General features: G+C 36.7%; 3 protein-coding genes across 3 annotated transcripts in view; 1 reads left to right on the top strand and 2 right to left on the bottom strand.

Annotated features, from left to right (window-relative positions):
• Positions 1 to 3843: 3843 nt before the first annotated feature.
• LOC124398077 (vitelline membrane outer layer protein 1-like) lies at positions 3844 to 6818 on the bottom strand. The gene is made up of 4 exons (XM_046868093.1): positions 6550 to 6818; positions 6090 to 6223; positions 4573 to 4689; positions 3844 to 4334 (listed from the first exon to the last, which is right to left on the bottom strand). Exons 1-4 carry the CDS (start codon positions 6745 to 6747, stop codon positions 4154 to 4156), a joined length of 630 nt encoding a protein of 209 aa, XP_046724049.1. The 5' UTR covers positions 6748 to 6818; the 3' UTR covers positions 3844 to 4153.
• A 354-nt stretch (positions 6819 to 7172) lies between these two features.
• Positions 7173 to 17778, bottom strand: c15h18orf54 (chromosome 15 C18orf54 homolog). Its single transcript, XM_046867111.1, has 8 exons — positions 17657 to 17778; positions 16784 to 17077; positions 15969 to 16574; positions 15723 to 15879; positions 14314 to 14386; positions 13973 to 14164; positions 10975 to 11033; positions 7173 to 8490 (listed from the first exon to the last, which is right to left on the bottom strand). The coding sequence occupies exons 2-8, from the start codon at positions 17043 to 17045 to the stop codon at positions 8403 to 8405; spliced, it is 1437 nt and encodes a 478-aa protein (XP_046723067.1). The 5' UTR covers positions 17046 to 17077; positions 17657 to 17778; the 3' UTR covers positions 7173 to 8402.
• A 1753-nt stretch (positions 17779 to 19531) lies between these two features.
• Positions 19532 to 27200, top strand: part of scarb2c (scavenger receptor class B, member 2c) — a 20279-nt gene continuing 12610 nt past the window's right edge. Inside the window, exons 1-8 of the mRNA XM_046868286.1 lie at positions 19532 to 19723; positions 21321 to 21478; positions 22925 to 23069; positions 23388 to 23576; positions 24611 to 24702; positions 24878 to 24997; positions 26121 to 26296; positions 26798 to 26916. Coding sequence (XP_046724242.1) covers positions 19604 to 19723; positions 21321 to 21478; positions 22925 to 23069; positions 23388 to 23576; positions 24611 to 24702; positions 24878 to 24997; positions 26121 to 26296; positions 26798 to 26916 — 1119 coding nt within the window. The 5' untranslated portion in view covers positions 19532 to 19603. The remainder of the gene's footprint in view (positions 19724 to 21320; positions 21479 to 22924; positions 23070 to 23387; positions 23577 to 24610; positions 24703 to 24877; positions 24998 to 26120; positions 26297 to 26797; positions 26917 to 27200) is intronic.

The following is a 27200-nucleotide window of genomic DNA, read 5'->3' as shown; positions in this document are numbered from 1 at the left end:
TACCGCCGCCTGGACGCGAAAGGGATGTCGTACCGCCGCCTCATGGTCATCCCGAAGGCGACGACTTGCCTCACGGTCTCCCCGAAGGTGACGGCTCGCCTCACTGTCCCCCTGGAGGTGAGGCCACGTCACAGGGTTCCTCTCCAGGCGAAGTTACGTCACAGAGCTCCTCTCTGCCCCAGAGCATCCCCGAGAGCTCCTCTCTGCTCCACAGAGTCTCCGAGAGCTCCTCTCCGCTCTACAGAGTCTCAGAGAGCTCCTCTCTGCTCCAGCGCGTCTCGCCTCCGAGCTCCTCTGATGGCGACGTCTTGCCCCCGTGCTACTCTGATGGCGACGTCACGCCTTTGAGCTCCTCCAAAGACGACGTCACACCTCTGAGCTCCTCCGATGGCGACAGTTCGCCCCTGAGCTCCTCTGCCGGCGACGACTCGCTCTTGGACACCCCTGCAGGCGACGTCACACCTCCGAGCTTCCCTGATGGTAACGTCACGCCTCCGAGCTCCCCCGGTGGCGATGTCACGCCTCCGAGCTCCCCCGGTGGCGACATCTCGCCCCCGAGCTCCTGGATTCTGCTGCGGGCACAGCTTGGTCCCTGTCCTACACCAGAGACATCTCTCTGCTTCCGACTTCCGCTGAAGACAGCTCTCCGTCTCCAGCCTCCGCTGCAGGCGTACCTCCGTCCCCGGTCGCCACTGGGGGCGCCTCTCTGGATCCGGCCTTCGTCCTGGCTCCGATCTTCGCCGGTGGTTTTGCTCCGATTTTGGCCTCCGCGATGAGCTACGCGCCGTTTCGGACCTCCGCTGGGAGCATGGTTCAATCCCATACCGGCTGCGCTTCACCTCCCCGTGCATCTCGGGTCAGCTAGCGCACCTTGGACTTCAACCGTAGGACTGCTGTGTGCTTGTGCTTGTGTGTGTGTGCGCGTATGCGCGTCTGTGTGTGTGTGTGCTCGTATCTCTCTCTCTCCCTCACATGTGCATTAAAGCCCAAGCGAGCTGTACTCCGGCTTCCGCCTTCTGTTTCGCTTGCACCCTGACAGTAATGTACACTGGTTTTCTTTACATATTTATCATTTTTGTTTTTGTTTAACTCTTGCAGCTGTGGTCATGAAATGGGATAAAGAAGCTACAGAAGTTACTATCATGCACCGGCGAGGAAGGGAGGTGGGGGGCATACAGGGGTGGAAAGTGATTTTGCATGATTATTGCATTTATTTATTTTTTGTTTGTTTGTTTTTCCCAGTTTGGGGGACTTTGTATCCAGATTGTTTGTTTTTTTCACTTGACTGTTAACTTTACTATAAGAATTAGATTTCATCAGCTTGTTAAAATGTTGATTCATTAAAAATGTATGTCATGTATTTTTTCCATTTTCCTTTAAATAGTCTACCTAAATGTCTGCACACCTACCTTATATGTCTTGGACAGGTGTATCTAAGGGGATAGGTATTTATTATGTACACTTTTAAAGCAGTATTTCCATTAGTATGACTTGGATGAGTTTTATTGAATACTATAGTCATCCAACTTTGGAACAGCCTACTGGATATATGGTGTTTAATCAAGCTAAATCAAGTTAAAATGTAAAAGCTTGTATGAATGTCCTTTAGACGTCTGTATGTGACAAATGTCGAAGTAAAAACCTCCCTGATGAGCAGCCATGGTGACTGTGGCAAGGAAAAACTCCCTTAGATGTTATGAGGAAGAAACCTTGAGAGGAACCAGACTCAAAAGGGTGTGTGACATCAAGAGTGTGATTATAAATCTTTAAACAATACATTGTGGCTCCTCAGTGTGTGCAATTATCATGGTTTCAATTACGCTTAAAACATTTTCGTCTTTGTTTTATGCCTTATTTTTTTCTTCTTGGTTTTCGCACATGAAGAGAAAGTAAAACAAAACGGTTGAGAATGAAACTGAAATCTGACACTCTATTCATGGCACTTGGATGAATGTTGATATGTTCATTGTGTTTAACAGGGTGGAGAAAACAATGCACACTCCCTTCTTTATTACTTTCCCAGAAAGATTCAAGAGCGATAGCAATAGTACCATCACTGTCTGTTTGCTTTTTTCCTGTCAGGGAGTTTATGTGTGTTCTTAGAAATTTGCAAAAATATAGTTTAGAGTTGTTTATTTGCTTGTTTGGTATTATATTACCTTATCACAGCATATCTAACTGCTAATTTTGTAGTGAAAAATATCAAACAAAAAATGTAAATATACTCACAAAGTTATTTTTATTATATGTTTTTCCCTGCATTTTAGAAAGGAAAACAAACCCTTAACCTTATGGAAAACATCAGCATGATCTCATAATGTTACATTTCTAACTATCTGTAATAAACTGAATTCATATAAACTAGGGGACCCTGACCTTTTATATACAGACCAGAACAATCTGTTTACATAAAATTGTCCAATGGCATCTCCAGTGCAACTGCAGTTTACTTAATAATTGCAAAGGCAGAAAAATGTTTTCTAAAGTCACACTGTATGTATGCTCTTGAAAGGCAAATCTCACAATAAATAATAGTGTAATAATACAGTGCCAGATCGAAAGAGGTCTTCCACAGCCCAGTACTGGTTTGCAGCCTGGTGGTTGGGGACCTCTGATATGAACAACAGACTAAGGTAAGTAATCAACTTTTATGTTGTCTTTATACTTTACATTTGTTAGATACCCTTATTCAGCTAGTGAGTGGCATTAATCAAGGGCCCAGTAATGTCAGTGCTCAGATCTAAGCTGTTGGGTTTCTGTTTAGAAGTTTAACACCTCAATCACTAAGCTAGCACTACTATTGTCTAAATAAACACAAGCAAACTTTTTTCAATTCTGAATATGAATTACAAATATATAATAATGACTGATACAAGACTAAAGTACCATGTGAACTTGCATTATATGGACAAAAGTATTTGGAAATCTCATTTTTCCAGACATATGTGATTCTTCCTCAACCTGTTTCCATTAAGTTGGAGTCACACAATTGTACAGGATACCTTTGGATTTGACAGCATTAAAATTTCCCTTTACTTGAACTTGGAGACCCAAACCTGGTCCATGCATGATAATTTCCCTGTGCAAAAATTTAGCTCAGTGAGCATGAAGTCATTGGAAAGGGTTGGAAAGGAAAATCTTGAGTTGCCTGCTATAGAGCTCCTACCTCATATCTACTGCACATATTTGTACTTTTACTTAAGTAGAAATGTTTAGAGTATTTTTGATTTTAACTAGAGAATATTTAAACAAGAGATTTGTACATTTGAGTACAGGATTGTTGAACTTGTATGTCCAACCACATGTGCGTTGGACATACGTCAGTAATAGACAACTAATCGTTGCAGAGAAACGTGAAGTGCGTTTCCCAGAAATACTTGTTTGTTTAATTAGCTGGTGTTCATTTACACAATGATTGGAAAACACCCAGGTGAAATTAAAGTTATATAAGATGCCAGTTAATTTATCTATTTTATATATACAAAAACAAAATTATATATATAACTTTGTTTTTGCTTATTATTATTTGTAATTTATCTTTGTGTGAAGAATACAAAACAACAAATGTATTTTCATTTCATTTATACATTTACTCTGTCAAGAGGATATTCCTAAAATAAATAAATAAGAATAAACAAATACAAACAATAGCTAATTTTTATTAAATTAAAAAATAAATAAATAAATGGATATTTTTTATAAAAACAAAAATAAAACAATTTTCTTTTTTATTAATCTATTTTAACGTGGTAAAAAGGTCTAAACATTTATTCAGTATTTGTTCACTTTTAGTGGCAATAATTAAAAAAAGAATAGAATATGAAGAAATATCGACTTCAGATCCACCTTTTAAGAGTTTATTTTTTGTCAGACTGGTTTGGAGGCAATAGCAGTCAAGCATTCAAAGCAACAAAAGAACAGAAAGTTTAGTAACATCTGCATTATCTGATTATACGGATAAGTGACAAAACTTTAACTGCCTCTGCAGTCACAAATCTCAACCTAGTTTAACATCTTGGGTACATTTTGGATCAATGTGATAAGACCATTATCATTAAAATACCAGCAGAGAGATAAATATTTTTTCTAACAACAATGTACATCATTGATGAGCTCCAGAGATTTAAAGAACCTGACTGCACGTGTGTACACGTTAATCACAGCAGTAGAATCGCACATCGTTCAGAGCCGTGTCGTCTCCCACACCTTTTGGTTCCTCGACGATTGTCTGGAGTCCACAGATGCCTGATCCTGTGCAGGTTTCACTCCATGAGCCCCAGTCACCCCAAGACATCCCTGCGCCTTTTATTTCCTCGTCTCCACTGCATTTAAACCTAATAAAAATTCAGCAGTTTTCAGATAATTATGTCTAAATATGCATAATATGTATATGTATATATTCTATGTGATTACACGGACTATCATTGAAAAAAGTGAGAAATCCTTTTGAATAATGCAGAATTTAATTTAATTGTATCTACTACATTTAGAAAGCCAACTAAATGCAATTTCTAATTAAATCTGCCTCTGTGTGCACTACAACTTTGTGTCATATGTAAATAATGAGATTACTTGACATTATTTGCTGCTGTATCGTCCCACATGGTTCCTTGGTAAGGTTCCACACGTAGCTGAAAACTCTTCAACATACCAGATTTACACCACTGAATATCTGTCCATTTACCCCAGCTAGAAAAACACAGCATACAAAACCCATACTGTTACTGTTTGTTTAAAAAAAAAAAAAAAACAGTTAAATTATTAAAGTGGTGATTTGTAATAATATTTTTGGCACATGTAAAAAACAGCCATTATAAAGCGAATGCCTTCAAGGCATCAATGACTCATGACTTCTTCAGACCAGAATGCAAACAAAGCCAGCAGAGGGTGCCAACTCTGTTTTAGACACCACCCATTCTTGCCTTTAGAAACACAACTAAACAAATGGTCTTTGAGCTGCAGGACATGGACCAGCCTATCTCTCAACACGAACAAAACCATGAAGTTCATTATAAACCTGCTCTAATTTACAAAAAAGCCATTGGAGCCATTGGAGCTCAGCTTCTGGCCCTTGAGGAAATCTACAGCACCACTCCTACGCCTCCATTTGTTTCCAAATCACATGTTTGTCTGTTTTGACAATGTGGTGATCAGTCATCAGGATGGAATGATGTCTGACAGCTCTTTCCACCTCTCACAATAAGTTGTCGGTGGGTCGGTCCACAAGAACCATGCATCTACTAGGGATGTACAGTGGTACACTAACTAGGGAAATTTCACATGACCTTGTTGCAGCAGAATGCACCAAACATTGATATAACTGTGTACTATGTTTGTCCCACTTGTATCGCATATAACGTTCCTACAGAACTCAGCAACTTGTTCTGCTTGTGGCCTTTGGGTGGCAAACAAAGCTTTTGTTTCCAACGGTAACAATTGCAGTCCATTAGCACCATGGACAGCACCTTGCTGGGGCTCACACACTAATAACAGCCTTTATGCCTTAAACAAAAACATTTTATCATCCTCATCTATTCTTCAAACTTATCCATTAGAGTCTGTGCTTTTTGCTAGTAATCAATTCAGCTAAATGAGTGGAAAAACTGCATTCTCTGACAAGTAGGCCATCTTGCATGCTTTAAATATCCCTGTAGTCATATCATGGCTCCCTCAATTTTTGCTATTTTGTGTTAAGCGTGCATAGAAACAACATTTAAACCAGATGCTGGCAAAATCTTCACCTTTTATGAAGGAAAGACATAAAGGGCTTCTTTGTATATGGAGATGTTAGCCCATTGATTACTAGAATGGTGAACATGCCACTAATTAAGAAGCGTATCCTCCTCAAAAGTACCCAGGATGTCTCCACTGCTGCTAACTAAGTATCACTGTGCACTTTCACCAAATACTTAAAGTTAAGTCATCTATAAACCTCTTCTCAGTACATTATCTTGAACAATAGTTATGTCTGTGGTTGTATGACCACAAACGGTCATTTGCAATTTCATGAATAGAAGCTTCATAATAAAGGCTGTGGAAAAGGCCAGACGTCTGATAATATTGAATGACATGGGATTTAAAACACATACCTTCCAGTGTCTGATTGTACTGAAGCATAGTCAGAGTATGGTCCTGATCCACGAAGTGAATTAACACAATGAAGACGAATTCCATTTAATGCAGTGTTATCACCAACTAGCAAAGATTCCCAGTACCCTGCAACCTAAAAGCACACATTTACTTGTATGTTTGTAACATATTTCTCAGTCTGCTGGCACTGCAATCCTCACCAGTAAAAGTGGACGGAGATAAACAGATGAATGGAAGAATAAATAAAAAACTATTATATAATTAATATGTAATAATTTAGAGCAGCTTGACTCAGTTTTTAAAAAGAAATGCCTCTAAATTGTAATAAATAAATATAAATAAAAATAATGAATCAATTTATGTAGTAACGTGAGAAAACTTTTTTTTTAAAACTTTTATAGAGATAAAGCTCTTTGATAAAGAAGTCTGTGTTTTTTAAACAAAAAACTAAACACTCACCTTAAGACTAAATCCTGCAGCATAGTAACCGTTTGGACACATTTCTTTTAAACCCCATTTTCCCCATCGTTGCCCATTATCCACAAATAACAGTGACTGATGGGGTCTCTCAGCTGTTCGCTGAGCTCTTTTTCCCTTTACATGGCATCCACACAATGCCAAGAAAACGATTAGCGTACTGCAAACTAGCCGATGCATTTGCACTGCTTTGGGTGATAGTACTTTCTCCCTCTCCCAGTTCTCTGCTTGCAGGCTAGATAAGCTCTTATTCAAACTTTGGCCAACATCCTACTTTATCTATTGATTTTTTTTTAGATGAGCTGTTTTTTTTTTTTAAACCTTGAACAAGGACACAGTTCACAAACCAAAACTTTGATCCTAAACCTTTTTTAAAGATTTTAAAGCTCTCCGTAAAAGTTATACCTCATATTAAATGTCCCAATTATTTAAAACTGTTTGCATTATTATCTGTTAGGATTTTAGTTTGATTTTAGTTTCCAGCAAACAGCCACACCCTAGCAACTCAAATGAAATAAATTCCCGTCTTAAAACGATTAGTAATAAAAACAATAGCTTGTGTCACCTGATATAACATCTCACATTACACAAAAATGGTATTTTTATTTAATAATAAAACTTTGCAGATGTTTTCGAGTTAATCATTGAGTCATTGGTAAACAGACAAAAATCAACACACCCGTGTCCAGTAATAGCATTTACACACTGATAAATTATACTCCTCCTATTATTTATTATCAACCGGTTAAATCTACAGAATTAAGACCCATTTGAACCAGAACTTTATAACACAAATATCTTCAGGCTTTTTGTACATGTTGCAGTTACACTGCCTGTAAGAAAGCTTCTTTACAATGAGTGGGCAGCGTTTCTACTTGCACCACATTCCTCCATTTGTCGCACTTTTTTATACACAATTTGTATGTTATAAACATATATAGCCCAGTGTGTGTTAGTCCTGTGTTATCTTGAGTGTTGCATCATGGGAAGGCAAAGTACAAATTGAAGGACAAAAAAGAATCCAGTAAAAGAAAATCTTTTAAATTAATTAAAAACTTTTTCAGAGAAAACTAATTCTTCAGATTACTAATTATTATTGTTTAATAATAAGCTACATTTGCCAGCATTTGACAATTGTCAAAAGTGTAACTGTGGTTTAATATATATATAAAAAAACAAAAAAACAAGACAAGTGGTACAAAACGGGAATTGGAAACAGGCAAAGGCTTGTATAACAAGCAGAAAGCAATAATAAGATTAGAATGAACTTAGACGTAAACAGATCAGAAGGTGATCAAGCTGCAGCAGTGAACTAAAAGAATACAGTAAATGAAGTGAACGACGTTGCAGTAATTGGACCGGAGTGCTGGTAAAGGCTTGGTTATGTACAGGTAAATCTGGGAGCTGAAGATCCTAAAATTCAGGGTGTCTTTACGGGAAGTCTTGTCACTTACTCTGAATACAGTTCTAACTATATTATATAACAGATTTTTCTAGAGGCACTTCGCTTCCTGAGAGTAATTACATGAATTCCCTGTGTTATTTGTTAAATTAATTTGGCTATTAAAATGAAAAGGTCATAAAAACATAACTGAAGCCTCCACATTATTTTATCTTGTAGCACGTTATTAAAAAAAAACAAAACTAACAAATGCGATGATGTTGCCTTGAATTTCAGCAAATGACAGAACCTCTCAAGTCATCATAAGGCACTGAGTTGAAGTAATATAAATAAACAAATTAATCATAATGATACCAGACGCTATACTATCACATCGCTATACTATCAGAGACATTTATTTTGATATTCCCAGAGAAAATCAAAGACATTAGTGCTACACATCATCCTCCTTCCAGTCTATGGACCTTTTCTCGTTCATTTCATCCACAAGGTTTTTCAGTCTTCCGAGGTGGTGCAGAGCTCTAAAAACAAAAGTGAAAACATTTTGCTGATGAAAAAAAATTCAATGTGTGAAATAAATACAAAAACTTCAACCATGTGCTGTCAATCAATGATAATGTTGGCTGAAGCTTTTCTCTAACACAACTGCTATTTACCAACACTAACGATGTCAACAAAAGAACATGTGCAATATTTGAATGTGTGATGTTGGGGAACGATCACAAAACAACTTCCTGCTATTAGCTACATAACAACACAGAAACACAGAGAAACAAAGAGCGAAACTCTTTCCTTTTTCAGAAAAAAGGTGATGTTACAGTTTTACCTCTGGTAAAATCAAAATAAAACATTCTGGAGATCCTATTTACAGTTTTTCTCAGTTACATTGGAGCATTTCTCAAATCATTTTTAATATTTGCAAACCAATAAGTGCATTTCTTAAAACATCTTGAACTAGGTAGTGCAAAAAAAATAGACGTTTTTGAAATGGGAAGTAGTTGGAAGGGGGGGTTGGGACCCCACACCGCCTGTGAGTATTTTAGAGGGTTCAGTTTTAGTAGCCATGGCGCAGCGGAACGCAGAGCATCGCGCTTTTGCTGTTGAGCAGTTTTTTTTTAATGAATCCGTTGTTACTGTAGAAAGTCTTTTCCTTCCACAGTTCAATGTTGCGTTTGACGGGGCAATCCCTAATCGTAACACAATACTCTGAAGTGTTTAAATCATCTCGCACAACTGGATCAGTTATGAAGAAGAATTTAACTGGCCGTCCACATACGGCTCGGACTCCAAAAAATTTTGAGAGTGAGAAGGTCGGTTCTCCACTAAGCGTCGTGCTCCAACTTCGGGTCTGCCTCGTCGCTCACTACAGCGCACCCTACACGGCGAGTTGAAACTTCATCTGTACAAAATCATGATAAAAGCTGCTTGAAGTTGATTTTGTCCAAAACAGACTGTTTTGTGAAAGAACGCTTAAAATGATTGCTTCTGATGATGTAATTGTAGTTGATGATGAGTAATGAGGCGCATTTCCATTCGGATGTTTATGTCAATAAGCAAAACTGTCGATATTGGGCAGTAGAGAACCCACGTGAATTACAGCAGAGAACTCTCTGTAGTGTGGCGTTTGAAAGCGGGGATCGATAGACCTTCCTTTTAGAAGAAGAAGGGGATTCAGTAACAGTTACTTCGATTTTTTGCGTCCACAACTTCGGGTCAACATGAAAGAAATGCGGTTCCAACAAGGCAGTTGTTGGCGAAATGTTTTCCCAACACGTTTATCACGTTTGGCCGATGTCCCTTGGCCCCTACGCTCCCCAGATTTGTTTGTCTACGATTTCTAGCCTTGTGGTACCTCAAGTTGAAAGTCTACATTCAAAAACCTCAAAAGTTTCCATTCATGCTCCGGATGTGCCTAAAGGGCGGACGTCATCTTTTCGAAATAATCTTCTGTAATTAAACAATCAATGTACGTCTATCAAAACTCTGCATTTATTACAGATTGTTTTGGTGTTGAAAAAAATAAATGTATATTGAAAATCAACGAAACATGGGTTTTCACTGCACAACACATTGAATTTCATGCAAAAGCCTGTACTTTTCTCAAAATCCTTAGTTCACCTCTTAAAAGTAAGTATTTGTGTCAAATCTCATTGCTTTTGTCATTGTTCACAAACAAGATCGTCAAAATCTTTTGTTGTGTTGTCAGTATGAGGGCCCACGGTTTCAGTATATCTGAATGTAAACCACGGTTTGGATTACAATGATTGAAAATTGAATTTTTTCTGTATGGCATTGACGAATTTCAAAAGCACACATTACTGTATGTGGGATACTGATGGCAAGAGACTGGACAGGATTCACACTTTTACTGTACTTTAATAGTGTTTTCTTGGTTGTTCATTCATTTTTTTAAATTGTAATTCTGTGGTTTTTGATCTGTCTTGAGATTCACCTTTGACCTATTTTAGAGAACTAGTTGATGTCTGATGCCAAACACTCCCCTTTATTTGTGACATTTAAGAATCATCTGAACAATTCATCCATCCAAGACATAATTACAAAAAAAAAAGTTTAATAGAAATATGAAAAAGATAAGCTCGAGAGAGTATGACTTTTTTTGCATGCAATGAACTGATGCCTGGATGTTTTGGGGGTTAAGACTATTCAGGTAAGAACCAGTATAATATATTTCGATCAACATGCCATAAACAGTTGATAATGATGCAACACAATAAATTAAATAAATGTACCAAAGCATTCACTTGTTTTGCACGAGTGACTTCATGATGTGAAGTTTGAACACGTTTTTTCCCCCAGAATTTCATTTCTGATCTTAGAAAAGCTCCAACACAACTGAGAAAAAACTAATTAAAAGCTTACAATCTGAGCCAATATTCAAGCTGAATACCCAGTAAATTTATCAACACTTTCTGACCAATCAGAATCAAGAATTTTACAGTGCTATGGTATAATGTAAACTGAACCATTTGTAATGTTTAACTGACCTTTTTAATGATTGTCCACCAGAAGCTAAATCATAATCTTCAATTACTGGTTGAGGAACCTGAAAAAAAACAAAAAAACAAAATAGATAATGATGTCAGAGTGTTATATTCGAAATGCTCATATGCTCGAAAATGTGTTTTTTATTTTCATGAAATATTTCTAATGCTTTAATAATTTTCGACATAATTGTGATACAGATTTACAGTATTTTCCAGTTGCTTTGGAGCATTTCTCAGGTCAAAAATTTAATTCTTAAAAGTACTTGTTTAACCTCCACATGCAAAATGGTTAAACCAGTTGTCATAATCTGTCAAGCTTAAATTTCTAGGTTTAGCATCAGATCAAACAGTTCTTTAAAACAGATCAAAAATAAATCTTGTGAGCTGTCAATTCACGAGCGTATATAGACAGAACAAAACACAGAATTATAATTTCTAAGAATAGATGAGCAACCAGGAAACGAACAAACACTAATACAGTACAGAAAAAGTGTAAATCCTGTCTTGCGATCTTTTGCAATCAATATCCCACATACAGTAATGTGTACTGTTGATATTCATAGATGCCATACATAAAAAATGTATGGCATTGTAATCCAAACCGTAGTTTACATCAGGAAATAATGAAACCGTGTAACATGTGATGTTGTGATTATTGTGGTCAATATTTTAATATGAGATTGCGATATAATAAAGGGTTTCATGGGTCCAAAAAGAAGAAGCCTAATGGTTGTATTAAATAAAAATGGCTGTATAGGATGAACTAGAATGAAGGTTCTTTGTTTATTGCGTTAATGACAGTTAAACGTTTGGACACACATTTTTCTTCAGTGCTTTTTCGTTATTTTTATTATTAACATTGTACATTGATACTGAGGACAACCAAACTACGAACAAACATGTATTGAAATATGTAGTAAACAAAAATGTGTTAAATAACCCAGAATATGTTTTATATTTTAGATTGTCAAAAGAAGCTACAGTACATTTAGCTTTAAAGACAGCTTGGCACACTCATGGCATTCTCTCATCTGATTCTCGCAGTAGTCACCTGGAATGGTTTTAAATTCAAAGGTGTACCTTCTCAAGACATTTCTTGATTTCTCAAAGTGCCGTAGACAATCAGTTGTCTTGTGCAGAGGAATTGGTGAGTACTCTAAAAGTGCTAGTCCAAATGCATATTATGGCAAGAAACACTCAGTTACAGTTAAGTAAAAAGAAAAGACAGTCTATCATTCCTTTAAGTTTGAAAGATCTGAAGAACTGTAAATGTATCCCCAAGTGCAGACACCAAAACCATTCAACGCTATGATAAAATATTTCTTAAGTCAAGCCATCATGGGTGAATTGCAATGAAAAAAACATTACTTTTGAAGAACAACAAGCAGAAGAGTAATGGACATTAGATCAGTGGAAAAATTTTATTTTGGTCTGATGAGATAGCATCACCAGCATGCCTACCACAGCATTTTGCAGCAAAATGCCATTCCATTTGTTTTCCAAAAGGACAATGACCCCAAACACACCTCTATGTTATGTAAGAATCATTTGTCCAAAAAGATAAGTGACGAGTAAGAATGAGGCCTCCAAAGACCTGGCCTCCACAATCACACAATTTAAATCCAGTTGAGATGATTTGGGATGAGCTCGACTGGAAAGTGAAGGAAAAGCAACCAACAAGTGCTCAACACCTCTGGGAACTCCTTTAGGATTTTTTAAAAAACAATCCAGATCACCAACTCATTAAGAAAATGGCAAGAGTGTGCAAAGCTGCTATCAAAGTGTGTATTAATATACACGAGCGTTAAGGGCCGTGAAACATTCTCTGCTGGCTTAAACACTATCAGAAGCACTGACCTACATTTACAACCTAAATTCTAATATTTGTTCTATAAAATTGTATTAATTTATTCCCAACAGTTTATTCTCTTCATTTCGCAGTGTTTCTCTAGGCTACAATGGTTCCAGTACGTGTATGTGGATGATAGATTTGTTGGTCCAATCAGATTTCAGCTTCTATGTGCTGCCATGTCAGTCTAATCTGCCCAGGGCCTTCAAAGTCAATACTGCTGGCCCTTTTTTTTAACATAGTATCCTTAATAAATAGCTCTGTTTCTTTAACCAATCAGATTTCATATTCGCCTCACAGGGCAGCTAGCTGGCCCAGAACAGCGTCAGCATTGTTGGTCAGAACGAAACTGTTACACACATTAATACATCCAAGTTAGACTTTTTTATACCTACGGAGGAATAGAAATTGATTTGGTTGCGGACATACTTAAAAAAATTTTTTAAGAAAAGCTAGACATTGTGAGGAGGTCAGCTAACCCCAAAGCTAGCTAGCTTGTCTCAGACTGGAAAAGGGTTTGTTCTCCACTTTCAGACCAGTGACTACAAGCGGTACCACTGTCTTACAGCTTCTTAGGAGCGGTGCAAATTATGAGTCTGCATCTCTGGTGAGTAGGTTGTATATTATTTACATTTTTATGTTTTTTCATGTTATTAGACAAATATTGATTCTGAACTGCTCTCTCTGTAATGACACGCGTTGTTATATTGCGTATCTGTATAGTATTAATGGTTTCTATAATTGCAACGTGATAGTGGTGGTATTAAGAGGGGGATTAAGTCGGGTATGTCCCCACTGAAGGCCCAGGTACCAAATGCACGGCCCACCACTGATTAATATACAATGGTGAACACAATAAAACCAAAATCTCCTCCAGATAGCAAGATATATAACAGCATATAACATCAGATAAAGATCTCGTTGTGCTTTTTTTCCGTCTTGGTTCATGACATGTAGCTAAGATTATGGACATGGCTTAAAGATTAGCTTCATGTTGACATCTATGCGAGCAATGCAGAAGTGTGTGTAAAATGTGCATGGTTCTTTGACAAACCAAAAAATAAAATGTTAGTGTTCAATAATTATTTTTGGTATAATTGAGTAAAATGTATTTTAAATGTACTATTATATTGTTGTACTTTTCTGTACCTCATCATTGTTCTGGTTCTCTGACTGCATCAGTGGTTTTGAGACAGATGTGCTGGAAATGCAGTGTATTTCATCTTTTTGCTGTGTTACTCTCTGCTCCACAGCCTGGAGACTAAACAGCATTTGTTTAAGAGCTTCAACTGGACCGGGGTGTTTCCTGCTGCCGTAGCCTGAAGAGAATGAGCCTGAAGACTGAGAGAGGCATTTGAGTATGGATTATGATTATTAAGCAATCGATAACATTTCTAATCTCATAATCCCAATCTTTAATATACACTAACTATTTAAAAATTTTTAAGATTCCTTCAACATAAAATACTAAGACCAACTGATTTTTATACCTTCTCCTTTGTGTCCATCTGGTATTCAGTGGTTACTTGTTCATCAGTGAAGCCTACTGGTACTGGAGACTTACTGCAACAACATCAAGAACAAAAACGAAATACAGTACACAATAGTTTAATATGTGACCTTTCTACGGGTAACAACAAGCCACTTTATCAAATGCAAAATTGTAAATAAATATAAAATAATATAAATTGCTCGTTAAGAGTGTTTTGGCATGATTCAAGGCTGAATTGTGTACATAAGCAACACTTCTCAAAAAAGTTGGTACAGGGCTTTTTCCCTCAACTGTGTACTATTCCCCCTTTTTTAACAACAGTTTATATAGATCTTGTACTGAAGAGATCAGTGTCTGAAATTTTGGTGAAGGAATGTTGTCCCATTTATGGCTGATACAGCATTTTAGCTGCTCAACACTTCATGATGTGCCAAATGTTTTTTAATTGGTCAAAAATCTGGACTGCAGGCAGTTCCGCACCGTCCTGTAATAAACACACTATGCAGTTTAGCAATGTCTTGCTGAATTATGCAAGGACTTTCCTTATAGAGGTGAAACCTGGGTGTAAGCTTATCTTGCTCCAAAACCTGCATATACTCAGCACTGATTTCTAGCTGTGCAAGCTGCCCATTAGACCAGTAAAGATAGAGGCTTTTGAACTGAGTGCTGAGAACAAGCCGGATGGTCCTTCTCCTCTTTAATCCAGAGGACCATACTTTCAAATATATAGTTTAATTTGTCTGACCACAGAACAGTTTTCAGCATTATCTCAATTCATTTTAAATGAGTTTTGTCCCAGAGAACATGGTGGCATTTCTGGATCATATTCACGTATGGCTTCTTGATTTTATGACAGCGCTTCAACCTGTATTTGTGGTGGACACAGTAAACTGTGTTCACTGTGATTTCTGGAAGGGTTTCCAAGCCCATGCAGTGATTTCAATTAAAGAATCAATAACATTTAGTAACATGGTTTTTTCAGCCATTCGTTGAGACGTGTTGCAGACATTCACAATGAGCTTATTTTTTTAAATCTCAGTTTAAACATATATTATAATATAACAAGTATACTAAAATGGTGGTTATATCTCAATAATAAATCATATTTTTTGAAACAGGAAATTTGACTGAATTTGTGATTATTTCCCCAGTGTGAACAGAATCACTATAAGTGGTTTTTAGTTTGGTGATGAGATGCTGGCTGTTATGGATGTTGCTGATAATCAAAGTGAGAACAACTTTTTTGTTGTAAAATTATAATTCTTTCAAATTTAGCTATAAGGTTATTTTCCTATCAAATAAACTAGGCTTCTTTCAGTGAATTTAGAATGATATCATTAAATGTGATTTTCTCAGGCTTTCGCTTTCAATTATATGGTAATAAAAGTCTAATTAGTGTTGACTTACAAGGTTACTGGAGGATTGTCCCATGAGCGCTCAGCCTCTAAAAGCTCATCTGTGTTTCCTGGACTTCCATGCTGATTTTTATCTGAACCACAGAAGCCTAAAGAAGGAGACTTCAGCACATCTTCCACCCTTTGAATAAGTGATCCAATCTTATCGCCTGAGAAAATGCACACAGACCATAAAGTGTGCATTTAAAATAAAATAAATAAAAAATTTCATTATGAAACATGAAACCAGCTCTCAGACCTCTAAAAGGTTCTCCATTATCACCAGTTTGACCTTGATCTTTCAGCTCCTCATTACTTTCATCAGTGTTTCGCTCCAGCTTGCTGACCCAGGCTGGAACATTTTGAGTCCTAACATTAACGTCATATTCCTCCAACCAGGCCGGGTACTTCAGATCAGGAATGCTAGTCACACCAGAAAATTCCATCTCCGACTTGTGACTGGTCATCCATCTTGGAAGGTGATGAGATGAAAGAGAGCGTTGCTTATTTGTTTTTGTGGACATTATAGAGTTAGAGTGCTGAGGTGTACGCTTGAAATTTAAATTTTGCACCAGTAAATCGTCCACACACAGAGTTCTTGATGCAGAAGCACAATTTGATGAGTTATTTAGGGCTTTGGCGGGTCTGGAGCGAGACCAGGCCCTCGAGTTGGCGCTGTTTCCAAGCCGGGAACTGTCTAACCGGGAGAGAAAAGCTGAAGTGCGGGTCACAGGAAGAGAACCATCAACAGGAACTAGCAGCAGATCATCTGTGGTCATGCTGATGTGGTCTGATTCTCTGCGCTTTGAAGCAGTGGGAAGCTTCAAGAGGTCCAACTCTTGGTCTGTGAGGCTTTCTTTTAGCACTGCGAACAAAACAGAACTATAAATGGACATTGGACATACAATAAATACATTATTTAATATATAAAACATCCACTTTACAATAATTTAAGATTCAAATTCAGCACTTTTTCTCATCAGATATAACATTAGCAAAAGGCTGATTTTGCAATTCTGCCAATTACAATGCTTCAATACTATGTGTCAGGTAAGATTCAATAATCCGCATCACCATCTCGGTTTCTATATCCAGAGCGAAGGAGGTGAGGAGTGTTCTGTTCCTTCGGAAGCTCCAGCTGCCCCACCGTGGACATCGAGGACTGAAAATCAGTGATGTAAGCATCCAGAGCATCAGAGGCTGACAAATAATGCCTGTCTTTGTATCTGATTGTGCAAAGCGGCTCAGGGTGCAAAGAGCTTCTCAGTCGCCCTGAACTGGCAAGCAGCGAAGTGACGGTTGACTCCGGAGATGGGACACCGTCTACAGATGCCATGATCCATGTAGTGGATCACCATTATCCAGATACTGTAACAACCAAACACGTTTTAAATTAGCAGTTTATTTTTGTGGCCTTCAAGTGTAACACAGAAAACTGCAGCAAAAGAATTCCTTTCTAGTAAAAATAATTATAAAGGACAAGTTTTCTTTGAATTGCATATATGAACTCTGTGCTTATAGTGGTTTTTAATGTATATATTTTCTCTAAGAGATGGCTGTAAATGGGATGAATGATATTAAAAAGCAGGTTAGGGCTGATTTGTTAGCTAGACAGTATATTTATGCAGTGTGTGTGTGTGTGTGTGTGTGTGTGTGTGTTTGAGATGTATATTTAAAGTATTGCATTTAATACCTTGAAATAAAGTCATTTAAAAGCACACACTGGGTGACAATTTCTATGACTATAAAAGCAGCTATCTTACAATATAAATATAAAGTTTTTCATAAAAGTTTATTATGGTCTGTCCTCGGTCACTCAGTCCGTCTGCTTTGCTAGGTCTTTATAAGGCTAATAACGGTGGTGTTCATGCTAATAACCTCATAATGAACGCGTTATTACATTCTTCAAACTGTAATGCTATTATGAATATTATAACTTGAACTTACCGTCACTCCTGTGTGTTCTTTACAAAGTTGCTTTGAACGTAAATATACCAAGTCTCAAAACAGACACAGCTTAGCAACAGGCTTGTTTCTAAAACCGTAAAAAAAATCGAAATCAGCTGAGTTTGCCGCGCCTAAACGCGCATGCGCATGCGTTAAGGTCACGTGACGCGCTTCCTGCATCCGATTTACTCCGTGTTTATAATTATTACTATTAGTTATTAATAATTGTTATCCTATGGGAGTCCTAATTGGTCATGCATGATAATTGTTTTGTTCATTCCTAGATAGATAGATAGATAGATAGATAGATAGATAGATAGATAGATAGATAGATAGATAGATAGATAGATAGATAGATGGATAGATAGATTCCCTTATGATCAGTAGTTCTAAGAATAAACAGAGCAATATAAATGTCCAATAATGTTTTTGGTTACCAAAAAAGTTGGCAGCACACAATTGCGTAGAATGTCTTTGCAGTGGCAATTTAATTTTCTGTTCACTTGAATTAGGAGACCCAAACCTGTTATCAGGGGAGCAATTAACAGTTTTAAGGGGGGTATGCAAGACAGAATTTTGGGCCCTATATATATATATATATATATATATATATATATATATATATATATATATATATATATATATATATATACACACAATGATATATTAATAATAATAAAGTTAATATAGTTTAAATCTATTTACAGTGAATTTATTTTATTTCACCACAGTGTTATTATTTAAAATATATGTGTGTATGTACGATAAAAAAAAAAAACTAATTGGAAAATTTTAATTGATGATTGATAACAATGTCTCTGTGCAATGTCTCTGTATATATATATATATATATATATATATATATATATATATATATATATATATATATATATATATATATATATATATTTATATATTTATATATAAATAAATATATATATATATATATATATATATATATATATATATATATATATATATATATACACTTTATATACTTATACACTTTATATACACATATACATGAATGTGAAATGTTGGGCAGAATGTACAGTGAGGATATAAAATGAAGAAGACATGGGAGAGCGCGTGTACTAATGACCTCATAACAATTTAACAGTGGTGGACAGTAAGGACATAAATGTAATCCGTTACTGTACTTAAGTAGCTTTTTCATGCATCTATACTTCACTAAATTATTTCCTTTTGGGAAGACTTTAACTTCACTACATTTCAAAGTCAAATATCTTTATTTCCAAGTGGATAAAAACTGACTAAACACACAGCAATCCACCAATCAAGGTCGAGCGTGCACTCTGTTTTGAACTTGTTTTGATTGCAGCTTGGTGGAATCTACTTAGCACCAGCATACAGTTAGTTCACTAGCATGCAGAACATTTTGAGAGAAAGAAATGAGGGAAGAAACTCCTGACTCTGACTTGCCACAACATTTTTTAGTTTTCTTTTTTTTCCATTTAATAGATCTCAATCAGTGTTGGACTCATTTATATTATTCTATAAAAAGATATAATGAATATCTTGTATTTTTTACATAAACTGAGTAGATTAAGCAAAGAGTCTGGTGACAAAATTAATAACAGGTCATTATTGCAGTAATAAATCATAGTCCTTTGAATAATGAAGTACATTTGAAAGTACACTTTTACTCAAAAGAAAATCTAAAGTAAGTTTTTTTTAACTTCAGTAATATTTTACAGAGTGTTTCTCTACATCTACTCACTATCTGATCTTATTTAGGAGGTCGTCGTAGTTTATTGACCTTATCATCATGGCCGCTGCCATGCGTTTGTTGAGCGCCTCAATGCGGATGTGTAATAATGCTGCGCATGCGCATTAAAGATTAAGCCCGTGCCCAGCCCTTGTTGGAACTGAATACAAACAGAGAGAGGTGTTTGACGGTCCCGGGGGTCAACAAGGTGTATAATAATGATGAAGTCCTGCTGCACGTACACCACCGGGGTGCTTTCTATTATCATATTAATCGCGGGGATTGCGATGGTTGTGACCCAGGTTTTCCAAAATTTTTTAAACAACAGGATCAAAAGGGTAAGTAAATCAAAGCAAACTTGTTATGTGGGTTAATCAATTGCGGCGATTAGGTTGACGTAATATGTGGTGTCACGTGATCGATTTGTATAATAAACAGTCATGATTGAAATGCATTTATTGGTGCACGCCAACTGTATTTTAATAATAACACGCGTGCTCGAATATTAAATATCGCCCTGTTTCACAAGTGGGACACAGATACTTTCATTTTAATACGCATGTCTGCCACTGACAGCTCACAGATCAGATTTATTCAGATGATCAAATCACTAGAGGATATTATATCAAATTTGTAGTGCCAGCTCCCCCGCCCTCAAGGTTTGTTTATTTGTTTATTTGTTTGTTTGTTTGTTTGTTTGTTTGTTTGTTTGTTTGATAGATTTTTCAATAGAATTATAAATCTAGCTTAAATTCAACAGGCTTTCAGGCTTTACGATTTTTATTTTTTAATTGCAGCACCTAAAACTCAGGTTCATTGTAGTTTTTCCGGTTTTTTATATTTCTGTCTTGAAAATATCGGTCCCTTTGAGAGCTCGTCGTTTATTGGCTCACTGTGGCAGATATTTGCATAAATTATGCAAATGAGCTTTATGTCAGAGTATATAGGAACCTTCCATAATCATATGACTAGAAAAATAAGGGTGGAGCTAGTGGGTCTGTCCTGCATGCAACCCAGGGTTACATTTACATCTACATTTATAGCATTTGGCACGCTTTTATTCAGAGTGACGTATAAATTACAACTGAGCAGTTGAGGGTTAAGGGCCTTGTATAAGGGCCCAGCAGTGGCAACTTGTTTTTTTGGGGGGTGGGATTTGAACACATGACCTACTCATGAGGCTGATTCATTCATGGTTGCTCAATGTCTCATGAATCTGTTTAAGATTTCTTAGTTTCTGCTAGGATGAATAAGGGTAATTGCTTTTATGACTTGACCATAATTAAATAAGAGCAGTGAGAGCTAGAGCACCACCATTTAGCCATTCAGCTTTCCAGCAATTATTTTTGTATAATGAATAATGTACTTGATTCAGTAAAAAGTAACATATACATTGTTATTGTCCACCACTGAAAAATACTTCATCCTGCAAGATTCTATAGCTCTGGTTTTCATAGCAAATTATAAGAATAAAATCTAACCAATTTTTGCGAAACAGGCAAATGATCCAATGAACCAGTGTTGATTTATTCATTGGTAAAGAAAATTGGGTTTAAACCTATAAACCCCACCATGAGTTAGTCATGTGCTGTTGTTTGAATTAAGGGAACTGGTATATAGAATGAAGGTAATTTATTACACCACATAGGGTGTGAAATCCATTATTTTTACTTCTCTGTTCTACACTTCCCCTTTATTATATTGCATATAAAATGCTGACTCACTTCTTGCTCATTATTACACATACAATGAAGAACACCGGGTACTAAAGATGACATTTGAATACACTGACATTATGAATGAGAGATGCATGATATTATTTGGTGTTTAGGTCAGTGTATGTTTGCTGACGCTTCAAGCTTTCTCTGCTGACTAATCATTACATCCCTTAGCATGTATCACATGTATAACTGTTTGTTGACCTTTTACCTGCAGGAAGTGGTGCTGGAAAATGGTACAGAGGCTTTTGCTGCATGGCAGGATCCACCACCACCTGTCTACATGCAGTTTTACTTCTTCAATCTCACCAATCCTAAGGAAGTGCTATCTGGAGAGAGACCCGCAGTAGTTGAGCTCGGCCCATACACGTACAGGTAGTGAGCGGTCACAAGTGTTGCACGTGATATATAAAGTCTCATTAAAAGCTTGCATTCTCACTAAAAGTTTTACAACAGTGCAGTAAATGACACAGTAAGAGAGACCTACATTAGTGTTTGACATGCAGCTTTACACGTTGCAGCAGTGTTTATTGCTTTAGATTTGAAAATCGGTGTGTTTCTGTCTGAATACTCGATTCTGATTGGCTGGAGAGTATTGATGCATTGGGTGGTTATTCGCATCTACATCATGCAGTAAAATTATGTAATGCATTATGATCCTTTACATGTTACACCATCAAGATTATTATATTATATTGAGTTAAATTATTTAACATTAGAAACGGTGTATAAATATAAAGTGTATTTACTTTGTATGTACTTGTCTTGACATGCAAAAAAACGAAGTTCCCTAAGTTTTTTAATATATTGTATATTTCCCTTTTATGACCTTTTTTAATTCGCCGCTTGTGTGTTTTCTGGCTTGTCTCTACATTTTCACTCAGGATTCCATGTTCTTATGAGGCATTTAGGAAAAATAGTAGTAACCTGCTTCCTTTAACAGTAATTTCTTGTAATTAAATGTGACTACTGGAAAGTGACTTTGGACACACAAAGCTTAATTCGTAGACCGTTTCTAACACGTGTGCATGGCTGTGTTCACGAGTTCATGTGAAAGTGTTTGGTCCATTTAAATTAAACCCTGGTTCCTCTTTGGTGCAGGCTGTTTATCAGCTCAATGATCAGAGCAAATGCACTCGGGTGTGAACTATAATAACCAGTTGGAGTCTGGGTTTGATTGAAGGCAGAAAACAGTTCAAACCTAAATCGACCAAACGTCAATTTTGGGGAGCAGGCAGCATTTTTTTTGTAAATGTGACCTGATAAACTGATCCAAAGGAGCTTTAGCTCTATAGAAATGTGATAAAACCTGGTTATATGGACTGATGCACGAAGCACAAAAAAAGAAAATAAACATTGGATTTTAAACACAGATTCATTAAAACCTGATATTTCTGTCATTTGTTGGTAATCAATTTATCAGTCTAGATTTCAAATTGAAGATACATTCTTAGATATAATTCGATTTGTTGTTTAGGTTTCAAATGTTAAATATGTGGAAGTGTCACATGACACACAATCCTCAAATCATATGATTTTCTCTTACTTTCTATGGTCAAAACTGAAAGAGAAGCAAAAGCCAAATTCAAGCTGCTTCATAGACTAGCTGGCGCTCAGAGCTTTTTCACAAGTTTCATTTTGTGGTTTTGCAACTGGTGTAGTAACATTAGTTTTAAATCTCAGGGAAATCACTATCATAGATAAGATTAAAGTTATCCACACAGAATCTCATAGTATATTGTTGAAGTTGGATTCAAGCTTATTGTGTGCTTTGTTGTTTTGACTTCTCTTTTTTCATGTGTTTTATTTTTTCCCCTCAAGAGAGTATCGACCTATGGAGGGCATAAACTTTATGGACAATGGGACCAAAGTGGCTGCTGTGAACCCAAAAACATATGTTTTTGAGCCCAACATGTCACGAGGATCTGAAGATGACATAATCAGGACTGCCAACATCCCAGCAATGGTGAGACCCTGGCTGTCTTCAAAATGCCGCCTAGTTCACGCCCAGTCATCTGCTGATAATGCGTTATAATATGATGCTGATGGTTTATGTAATAACTATTTTTTGAGCTCCATTTTAAGTCAGAAATTTGCGGTATTTGGGTGGATAGTTGTGTAAATGTGTACTGGTGCACCGAATAAATTGCATAGTAGTGCAGATTTAAATATCCTCATATTGACGTTCAGCCCCATATCTTCATTATTTATTAGCTTGTTCAGGGGTCTCGGTTTGTTTTAAACTACAGCTGCTGTGTATTTCATGTGTTGAATTTCCTTCCAGACACTAATGGAGAGGTTTCAAGGTACCTGGTTAGAGCGTATAATCTCTGATTTGATGATAAGTGAAGGTGAGGGGCTTTTTGGGACGCGGAAGGTTGGAGAGCTGCTTTGGGGCTACGAGGACCCGTTACTGAAACTGCTTAAGAAATTCTTACCTTCTCTGGACCCCAACTTCGGCCTGTTTTACAAGGTAACGTGATTAATTATTGATGAATAAACCATCAGTAATTTCTGACTGCATTATGACAGTTTTTATTTTTAATCGTATTAGTGATCGTCTGAAAGGATAACAGTATAACAGACTTCCTTATTACAGAATATATTACAGCAGCATTCCAAGAATCTCTGCATTCCCTTTAACTGCACTGAGACCATTTACTCAGTTTGTATTTACCACATAAAATTCAACATCCTACAGCAGCTTGAAGCAAATACTACAGTACAAAATCATCATCAACAGACAAACTATACTTTTTATACATTTGAACCTGGAAGCACCTTTAACGCACTTGTATGATTCACAGTGAGCCAGCTAGCAGACGGGTGTAGCTGTTTCTTCTACTGGAGCAAAAACAAACAAAAGAAATTGGGCATATAGTGACTGAGATGTTAGTTACTCGATATAACACATTCTTTTTATAATACCTGTTGTATAAATATTGCAGAAAAACACAAGGTTGTACCTACAGCCAAATCGCAGCTGTGCCAGTATTCATTATAACAACACTTTTGCTCATGTGATACATATGGGATAATCCACGGCTCGGTGCGCATTTTAGGATTTTTATGTTTGAAACGGAGGCGAATAACCGAGTTCCATTTAGGTCAATATGGTAATTAGGAAATGCCTGAAATAGCTGTCTCACTCTGTATGTAAATATATCTATAGGGTACTATGGTTACTATATTTATAAGCATAACGGTAATTTAGAACGGTTGAATGATAAAGTACCTTCCAACCAATCAGAATCGAGTATTCAGACTGTCCATGGCATTCCGCTGAAATATGTCTTTCATTTGTCCACACAATCTGTGGTAAAAAGGGAAAACTGCTTGATTATTGGAAGATTAAAAATGCCATGTAACTGCCTAAAAACTTGATCAAAGCCTGACATTCACTGTGTGAAGAAATCACACTTGGCTAGCAACGTGTAAGATGTTTTTTATGCCGACTGACTGTTTCAACACTATAAACTGCATTGTATTTGATGTATTTGGCTTCAGATGAACGGCACAGATGACGGCGAGTATGTGTTTTACACCGGCAAGCAGAACTATCAGGACTTTGCTCGAGTGGATCTATGGAGAGGCCAGAGGTAAACCTGTCTACAACAACAAGTAAATGGAGAAACCACAATTTAATTTGATCTGATGCCAAGTTTTTTTTTTTTTCGCTCATTCTTAGTCAACTTATTACAATACAATGCAGCCTGAGTGTTTTCGAAGCATTCATTATTTTATCTGTTGTTTGTGCGTGTCCTCTGTTTGCAGTTCTCTTGATTGGTGGACCACAGATCAGTGCAACATGATCAATGGAACCAATGGAGCAACCTTTCATCCGATCATCGCCAAGACAGAGAAGCTGTACATTTTTTCGTCAGACCTCTGCAGGTAAAGACTTGATCAAGTCTTTAGTGCAGTTTACATCGATCCTCATTTGAGTCTGCAAATCTCCATACACAAAAAATCACAGAAACATTGTGCTTTTTATATTGTGTGTGTATGAAAAACGTCATCTTCATAACTTCATAAGATCACGTGAGATGAAGGATCAAGTCAGTAAATAGCATTCTTAACATCATATAACACAGGCGTTGATAATGACATGAACAAAAAGCGTGTTTACGTGTTCCTTGAAATGTGCCACAGGATTTTTAAAACGTTTGTTTGATCGACACTGTAGAAAATAAAATTATTATTATGGGTTTCAAATTCATGTCCCCTCCAACAATGTCTTAAAAGAGAGTGGTAGTTTTAATGCTCACCGCAGTCAAAAGTGTGGCCCACGGAGTACCGTATTGATAGCGCATAACATTACGTGAGCATTAAACAATGAAATTGGTGAAAACGCAAAAATTCCAGCAACACAGTGGGGAGAATTGATTGCTGGTGTAGTGATGTCACGTGATGTCACGTGAAGTCACGTGATGACATTAGCCCCACCCCTGCAAAGAATTCCGGTAAACGTGGACATGTGGCATATCAAAATACTCATCTTATTGAGGAGAATTGCATCTTGTACTTTGCACAACAAAGTATTTCTGCTTTCCAAATTTCCTTTAGAAAATATAAAACTTTAATGAATGATTTTAAATTTTATGCCCCCTCAAACAATGTTTTCTCGTTAGCTTGATGTCTCAATAATGACTGATTGCTTCCTTTGTTAGCTGCTCATTATTAGGCAAACTACCTTGCAAACTATCAAGTCCTTTGCTCAAAAATGTTAAATCCGTTCAGGTGAACACTTGAGCCAGTTTGTGATCTTTAGAAAGATGATAAAGCAAAATCAAAAATCTTTATTTGTGTAGATTTGCTCACCATGTCTATAAAGCATGTCTTGGTTTTTCTATATTGCATAATTATTTATATTATATATATTATTTATTAGACAAATCTTTTTTTGTCTAATTCAATAAGTTAAAAAAGTATAATTTGAAATTCTTAAAAGAGCAACAATCGTTCGTTATAAACCCCTCCAGTGTATTATAACACGGTGAGCTATGTTGGTTTTCAGGTCAATCTATGCCACTTTTGAGTCAGAGCTGAGCGTCATGGGAGTTCCCGCTTACCGCTTCGTTCCTCCCAGCACAGTTTTTGCGAATACAACAGTTAACCCGGATAACGCAGGGTTCTGCGTGGGAGGAAACTGCCTCAGCTCAGGGCTGCTGAACGTCAGCGTTTGCAAACAAGGTGTGTGAGAGAGATATCCTAATATGTCTTTATTATATTACTAAATTTAAGGTGTTAATTAATTTGTCACCTTAATTAATTAAATTAAATAATTTAAAAAAGATAAACTTGAACTTGAACTTTAAGTTCAAATTTCTCTTTTTTAAATTAATTAATTTAATGAATTAAAGAGTACTTTTTTTTAAATAGTTTACTTCAGGGGTCTTCAGCATTTTTCAGGTTAAGGACCACCCCTTAGGCGATAGAGACATGGGGAGTTAAAACAAGACTCTTGGTTTACATATTAGTGACATGAGTTCAGATGGGATCATGTTTTTGGAATTCAGGAGGCAATAAATAATTTCGATGCCCTGAAAAATGTATTCACATAACATGGATACTGAAGGTTAATGTCATATGATTTGACAAATATCAGACATTAAATGTAGGACATTTCTGGCTCTCACTCGTTGATTGTTTATTCCAGCTGTCTGTCTTTATCTTTCTCTTTTTTCCCCACAGGAGCTCCAATCATCATGTCCTCTCCTCATTTCTATGAGGCTGATGAGAAGTTTGCTGATGATATATTTGGGATGCGGCCCACTAAGGAGGAGCATCAGACGGCCATCGACATCAATCCAGTATGTAGATTTATTTATTTATTTATTAGCTTGATGAACTTTGTTAATATGAAGTATATTTTTTTATCATTTTGGCACCCCTGCATTTGGAACATGTTTCATACTTGAACTCGGCTAAAGGATCTTAAAAGCGAAACCATCATCCCTTTTAAAAAAGCTGTCGAATAGAAATGATTTTAGTCACTCCAGTTTGCGATCTTGCATGTGGCTGCCATGGTGGTGTCCCAATTCAAACCTCTCTCGTGGTCTCTCTCATGTGGTTCATCACATCAGACAAAAACGTT

This window comes from Silurus meridionalis, chromosome 15, assembly GCF_014805685.1.
Source record: "Silurus meridionalis isolate SWU-2019-XX chromosome 15, ASM1480568v1, whole genome shotgun sequence".
NCBI classification, from domain to species: Eukaryota; Metazoa; Chordata; class Actinopteri; order Siluriformes; family Siluridae; genus Silurus; species Silurus meridionalis.
Note: the sequence above shows the minus strand (reverse complement) of the source record. Positions and strands in the feature narration are given on the sequence as shown.

What these genes read in the sequence shown, in the direction of transcription:
- LOC124398077 (XM_046868093.1), bottom strand. Translation starts at nt 6,747, where the DNA reads ATGCATCGGCTAGTTTGCAGTACGCTAATCGTTTTCTTGGCATTGTGT. An exon ending in CTGCAGGATTTAGTCTTAAG is followed by an intron (nt 6,224 to 6,549) that starts GTGAGTGTTTAG and finishes GTGTGCTTTTAG; the next exon opens with GTTGCAGGGTACTGGGAATC. An exon ending in ACAGCAGCAAATAATGTCAA is followed by an intron (nt 4,335 to 4,572) that starts GTAATCTCATTA and finishes AATTTTTATTAG; the next exon opens with GTTTAAATGCAGTGGAGACG.
- c15h18orf54 (XM_046867111.1), bottom strand. Translation starts at nt 17,045, where the DNA reads ATGGCATCTGTAGACGGTGTCCCATCTCCGGAGTCAACCGTCACTTCG. An exon ending in TAATGGAGAACCTTTTAGAG is followed by an intron (nt 15,880 to 15,968) that starts GTCTGAGAGCTG and finishes GCATTTTCTCAG; the next exon opens with GCGATAAGATTGGATCACTT. An exon ending in GGTGGACAATCATTAAAAAG is followed by an intron (nt 8,491 to 10,974) that starts GTCAGTTAAACA and finishes TTTTGTTTTTAG; the next exon opens with AGCTCTGCACCACCTCGGAA.